The 7,285-nt window shown below is 34.7% G+C and overlaps 1 protein-coding gene across 1 annotated transcript; it reads right to left on the reverse strand.

Annotated features, from left to right (window-relative positions):
- Positions 1 to 310: 310 nt before the first annotated feature.
- Positions 311 to 4,604, reverse strand: LOC116123642 (inositol 1,3,4-trisphosphate 5/6-kinase 4-like). Its single transcript, XM_031409395.1, has 5 exons — positions 4,477 to 4,604; positions 4,109 to 4,262; positions 1,170 to 1,283; positions 727 to 790; positions 311 to 528 (listed from the first exon to the last, which is right to left on the reverse strand). Exons 1-5 carry the CDS (start codon positions 4,551 to 4,553, stop codon positions 311 to 313), a joined length of 627 nt encoding a protein of 208 aa, XP_031265255.1. The 5' UTR covers positions 4,554 to 4,604.
- Between the last annotated feature and the right edge of the window lie 2,681 nt (positions 4,605 to 7,285).

Genomic DNA, 7,285 nt, shown 5'->3' on the forward strand with positions numbered 1-7,285 from the left:
CATTAGTTTTGAGATATTTATTTCTTTTCCCATATATCCTTTGCTATTTGTTATAATTAGTGTTTCATGAAAATTGTCAGGTTTTGAATACCCATAAAGAATTTCTTTCATATTTCAGTTTTGATAATGATACCAAAAGAGTTTTATTTACTGGTGAATCAAAACATGTCAATTTGAACTGGGTGTTTCAAAAGGCAATCATTTAACTAGCTTTACACATCTTATCAATTCTAGATTAAAACAGCTAGCTAATACAGATGATTAGGAAATGCAAAAGCTCAAAAAGAACATTCTTTAAATCTCCTAGAAATTACCACAAATCTGAGATGTACAGTCGCTTCAAACTATGCAGATTTTCTCCGAATCCAAGAACCAGACCAACAAAACAATGGAGCTCGTAATCATAAAGACCTGCATATAGACAAATTCTCCAAGTAAACATTGTGCTCTGGTGAAAGGCATTGAAACCAAATCCCCAAATAAGCATGAATCTTATATATTTCAATGAAGCAGACAAATACAAGAACTCTGATCATAATCAGCAAATAACATATAAACAATCTTGAAACAAACTCGCAGCCCATATAAATAACATATTTTGGATCTAATTTAGAGTTACTCTATTCTAAAACACAAGGAAAATAGCAGAGTTTTATGTTTATCAAATTCAACATTCAAAAAGGAATATAAGAGAAATCTTTGGCTGATAAATTTCTTTTTGCTTACTTTTTTCCATCAAATCTGAAAAGCTNCTCAAATGCTTAAAATCTTCTATTTCAAAGACAGTTGCCTGCAATTCCAAGATTCAAACTTTTTAAAGTAGAAAAAGAAAGTGAAAAGAAAAGGTAAATGGAAAAAGAACCCTTAATAGTTGTGCATATTTAACCAAGAAAACTTCCAAGTGAAAGATTCTTATAAGAATGCATAGTTGAGACCAATTTGATAGACCTTGTCAATTGCCTAGGACGCTAGCACAAGAAAAAAGGGCAATACAGTAATTTACCTACTTGAAAAAATTAGCTTCATAGTAGTTTCTTTATGGAATGACAGTTGGCAGAACAAAAATCAACAAATAGTGTACTATTGCGCATTGATGAAAATACAAGTCAATAACACTAAAACGAATTCAAGAAGGGGAAAAGCAAGAATGAAAATAAATGTATATTTACCATACTATGAGCATCAGCCACACCACAGGCAACTTGAGGTTTCACTATACATGGAAAAGATAATTTAGCTTCTGGTAGTCTTTGTGCCAAATCAGATTCATTAAAATCATTGACCTGCGTATTGAAGCTTTAGATGTAACTAGCTCTGAGGAGATATTAATCAAAACTAGAGAATTTATGCCTAAACGAAGCCATGAGTTATAAAGTTGCGATTACAAAGTCTGAGTATTTATGGAACTATACACTAGAAAGAAAGAAAATAACAACTATCAAAGTTATCCTTCTTATATTACATCTCCTTTTCTGTTTGTTATAACTTTCACTATCTTTTATGGTAACCTTGTCACAAAATCCATGCAAATAATAAATACTAGTTTTCGACAAAGATCATCATAGTCTCCAGTGTTAGAGCATCAGTTAGCCCCACTATAGACCACAGATTTTATCCCCCATAATAAGATGCAAAGCAGCCCAGTGTTTATCGGAACTAAAGAAAAAAAAATAAAGACTCCTCGTATAAGCTAATGCTGTCAATAAGAATGATACAGTGATTAAGATTCGTTTCATTTGACCCATGTATATTTAGTGATAAAGATAGCAATATCCATCAATCTAAATTTCTGTTACAATAAGGTTTACATAATGGTATAAATCTCGTATAAAACATAATTTTATCTAATTGTTGTCAATTGGAAAAGAAAAAATTTCAGGCTCCGTTTGGCACACTACTTTCCCACTATCCTATCCTCAAAACCCAAAAATGCATTTGTTTTAATATTCTCAAAATTCAATCCTATTTACTCAACTCAAAACATTAACAATTACTTATCTCAATAAAAGTTTTAAAATTAACAAAAACACCCTCACCCACCCAAGCCACTATCACCTGCCAACAGCCATCGGAACGACGCACGATCGACCGAATTTGGTCAGTTGTGTGCCGATCTGGCCTTTTCCAGCCAAAGATCTGGCAGTTGACGGCCAAACGGCAGCCAAGATATGGCCGTCGTCAACAGCCAGATCTTTAACGGTAGATCTGGCCGAAAAAGGCTAGATTGGTGCATGACCGATCAGATCCAGCCGTCGTGCGCCATTCCAGCGACTTCCGACCACCGTCCGATGGTGGTGGCCGGTTGCCAACAATTATTGGGTGGTGGGAGTGTTTTTGTTAATTTATAAATTTTTATTGTAAGGGGGTGTTTAGCTAAATTAACAAATGTAGGGGGTTAAAAAGTAATCTAAATATTTTCAACAAATGTGTTCCAAAAATTTACCAAACACATTTTCAAATTCCAATCCTATTCTATTAAATACTACTCAACTCACTTTTTCCCAAATACTATTCTAAAAAATGTCAAAATAATGTACCAAACGGACCCTTAGATATAAAACATCAGCAAGATAATTATCTTGATTAGTTCTAGTGCTTCATAAGATCGGCAACAAGTAGAAAAAAGATGACCTTAAGAAAATGGGCCCCCCTGATTGTAAGGCAGCCTTCTGCATTGAGATCTTGCAGTCCAAGCAGAACCAGCTGGATTTTCAGCCGATCCAATATTGGGTATAAATTATCAAGAGGGTCAATTGCAAAGAAATTAGAGTGATGCTCCATAAACCTGTAAGAGTGGTAATACTAATTAGGAAAGATCTAACTCTAGCATTAATCTGAAAATTTACAAATACTGAAAACATTTTACTTGACATGTTATACGAAGTTTGTAAACAAATGTCAACTATACAAAGAAACAACAATAGACAAGCAAATTATTTCCATACATCTAATGGAGCTCATAAGAGATACATGATATATGTAATTCCATTTANAATACCAGTTTTTGACAAAGATCATCATAGTCTCCAGTGTTATAGCATCAGTTAGCCCCACTATAGACCACAGATTTTATCACCCATAATAAGATGCAAAGCAGCCCATTGTTTATCGGAACTAAAGAAAAAAAATAAAAACTCCTCATATAAGCTAATGCTGTCAATAAGAATGGTACAGTGATTAAGATTCGTTTCATTTGACCCATGTATATTTAGTGATAAAGATAGCAATATCCATCAATCTAAATTTCTGTTACAATAAGGTTTACATAATGGTATAAATCTTGTATAAAACATAATTTTATCTAACTGTTGTCAATTGGAAAAGAAAAAATTTTAGGCTCTGTTTGGCACACTACTTTCCTAATATCCTATCCTAAAAACCCAAAAATGCATTTGTTTTAATATTCTCAAAATTCAATCTTATTTTACTCAATTCAAAACATTAACAATTACCTATCTCAATAAAAGTTTTAAAATTAACAAAAACACCCTCACCCACCCAAGCCACTATCACCTACCAACAGCCATCGCAACGACGCACGACCGGCCGAATTTGGTCAGTCGTGTGCCGATCTGGCCTTTTCTAGCCAAAGATCTGGCAGTTGACGGCCAAACGGCGGCCAAGATATGGCCGTCATCAACGGCCAGATCTTTAACTGTAGATCTGGCTGGAAAATGCTAGATTGGCGCACGACCGGCCAGATCCAGCCGTCGTGCGCCATTCCGGCAACTTCCGACCACCGTCCAACGGTGGTGGCCGGTTGCCAGCAATTATTGGGTGGTGGGAGTGTTTTTGTTAATTTATAAACTTTATTGTAAGGGGGTGTTTAGCTAAATTAACAAATGTAGGGAGTTAAAAAATAATCTAAATATTTTCAGCAAATGTGTTCCAAAAATTTACCAAACATATTTTCAAATTCCAATCCTATTCTATTAAATACTACTCAACTCACTTTTTCCCAAATACTATTCTAAAAAGTGTCAAAATAAGGTACCAAACGGACCCTTAGATATAAAATATCAGCAAGATAATTATCTGGCTTAGTTCTAGTGCTTCATAAGATCGGCAACAAGTAGAAAAAAGATGCTATTGTAGAAAAAAAGATGACCTTAAGAAAATGGGCCCCCCTGATTGTAAGGTGGCCTTCTGCATTGAGATCTTGCAGTCCAAGCAGAACCAGCTGGATTTTCAGCCGATCCAATACTGGGTATATATTATCAAGGGGGTCAATTGCAAAGAAATTAGAGTGATGCTCCATAAACCTGTAAGAGTGGTAATACTAATTAGGAAAGATCTAACTCTAGCATTAATCTGAAAATTTACAAATACTGAAAACATTTTACTTGACATGTTATACGAAGTTTGTAAACAAATGTCAACTGTACAAAGAAACAACAATAGACAACAAATTCTATCCAAACATCTAATGGAGCTCATAAGAGATACATGGTATATGTAATTCCATTTAGAAGTTACCTTTGCAGCTCCTGCATGCCTGAGGTGTATGTGACTCCGTTGGAAGATTCTGAATTGCTTCCCAATTCGATGGACATGATTTCATCTGTTGCTTTATGGAGAACCACATCAACTACTTGTAATTGAGATGATAGAGATGTATCAAATGTCAGAGGCACAAATATCAAGCCATTTGGAGTGGATTCATAGGAAATGCACCCCTCTACGAAAGATGGGACCAAAATAAGCTTCAAATATAGTGTTTTCTTTGGATGAGTAAAGAATAAAACAACAGAAATTCCCACAATCTCATCATTGGTAAGATAGAAATTTAAGCTTATAACCAACTACTGTTAGGCAAACTAAATAGTTGCTTGGGCCAAAAAATCAATTAAATCATTCTATTTACCTGAAGAATAACATTTCAGACCAATTAAGATCACTGCATATGACTAAATCTTCCTACACAAAAAAACTCTCTCTCAAATTTAGTTGAATTGTTCTTAGTTGTTCTGTTAGCCACATCTAATTTTCGGATTTAGGAACCAGAATGAGTCACTTTCAATTCAATGTAGAACATTCAATTGAAGAGTATCAACAGTTACATATTGACTTATGCAATCATGGTTGTACAAGACCATCCATTTTTATTACTTCTTTAGCTTCCTTAACTCCTTTCTAACATGGTACTCTCACTTTATAAAAAGGGCTCACCTTGGCAAAATCTCTTCACGTGCAGGCTTCATGACATAACCAACTATCAGCATTTTTGCCAGCTGCCTACTTCAAATGTGAGACATGAAACGAGTCATGGAATGAACACCATAGGTAAATATGAAGTCGTACATTTAAGGTTGAAATTTCAGAGTCTATCCTTGCATTTGACTTTTATCTCAAAGAAATCACTTATTACTGTATCTTGTATATGTAAGATCTACAGGTTATTACTCACACCTTCCCACAATTCCCTGAAATGACTACTCCTAACAGTTTTCAGTTTTCGATTGTATTCCTAGCATATAGCTTTTGAACCCAAAAATAAAGTAAAGAACAAATGGTAATCATGAACAAGAACATTGAAAGGGCGAATCACTTTAGGCAACCTTTTGTTCAACTTGCAAATGGTCATAGGCAACTTTCTAGCTTGTAATATAAAGCATGCTCGAATTATCAGACACACTTTCACTTTTGACACCTGAGAGAGAGAGCAGAATCCAGTTTCAAAAACCAATTTACCAAATTCAGTAGCAAAAACAAGCAAACTTATCAAGCATTTTCTGTAACTAATGAGCATAATCTAGATGTAGAACACAGTATTAAGTCCCAAAGTTTGAAGCAACTTACCGCATATTATTCCACCAACTAGTACTAATGCAACAATAAGTTGGTAACAATGAATTTAGACAATAGATTCATATGCATTTTATGTAGACAGAAGACGCCATCAAATACACTAGCCTTAATCTCTCCAATCAAATACTTTACAAGATCATATTTTCAGATGCAACCATTATACAGCAAGGTGTCTCTGTTATACGCAAGACACTAGTAGATTATCAAATACTTTCAACAAGACTCACATTATCCGCTCACGGGAGATTATAGGTTCAGCAGTACTCACCCAAGACAATAATCAGCCAAGGGACTAAGTTTATGAAGCATCCTTATTCAGAAAAAACATACAAAATACTTCCTCCATGTCACCCACGCTCATTTATATTTACAGCACCATCTATAGATGCATCCAAAAGAAAGCAATCACACAAGTATTCCGTAGCAATCCTCTTCAATGCATACACTATATCAAGCAGATGCAACAATACATATATAGTAAGTATTTCTAAAAATGCAGTTGGTTAGACAAGAAAAAATTAATATCTGAAGTGAAAAATGTATTCAGTATCAAATAACTCAAACATCTTAGCTGTGATTTAAGCGGCCACGCAAGACAATTCAAACTAAATACAGCAGTCAATGCATTATAAGGGTTAAAGTTCCATGCCTTCACTAAATTCTTAGCTATAAGAACGAGATCAATAGCTACAGTCAACACAAAAAATAACACCATTGTCCGAAATATAAGCATATCAGACACTCTTCTAAACAAAATAAGCTATACAACAACAATTTGAATGTGCCATTGTAGAGAGCTCCTTTGATAAAATCACTTAAAATCCTTCTTTTGAAAAGAATATATTTGATCAACACTTTTATTACTTCAGTTTACTTAAAAATCACTTTTTAGAGAAGAATATGCTACATGCATTTTCCATTACGTCAAAAGCGCTAAAATATGCATGCGATTGAGAGAACTTGTCTAGAAATAACCTCCAAGTGCTTTCCAAAAAAGCACTTATAGGTGCTGCTCTTATGCAGAAAGTGCTTTTTTCTTTTAAAGATTCACCTATCAAATCTCCTTGAATAAAAACTCCCAGTAAATTTTCGAGGAAGACAAACACTTCATCCATTTCATCCAAACACGCACACACTATAAAATTAACATAATAGAGAACTCTTATTACCTACTTTAAAGCATATAGAAAAAATATAAAAGCAAGAATTACCTTATCAGACGAAAGGCCGAGACCATACGAAACTCCCTGCGAAAAACAATGCGAAACGTAAATGTCAAAATTCAACTCATTTCTAACAACAAATTCAAAACAAAGAGAGAGGGAAAGAGATGATATGAGATGAAATGGTACCGTACGGATTTTCGATTGACGGAGCTTACGAAGCAAAGAGTAGGCTCCCGATCGCAGCCGAAACGCCGAGTCGTTTGCATTTGGAGCAGCGGAGAGTAGCAGCACCGATTCGTCGAAGATTACTC

Source organism: Pistacia vera, unplaced genomic scaffold (assembly GCF_008641045.1).
Source record: "Pistacia vera cultivar Batoury unplaced genomic scaffold, PisVer_v2 Contig103, whole genome shotgun sequence".
Lineage (NCBI taxonomy): Eukaryota > Viridiplantae > Streptophyta > Magnoliopsida > Sapindales > Anacardiaceae > Pistacia > Pistacia vera.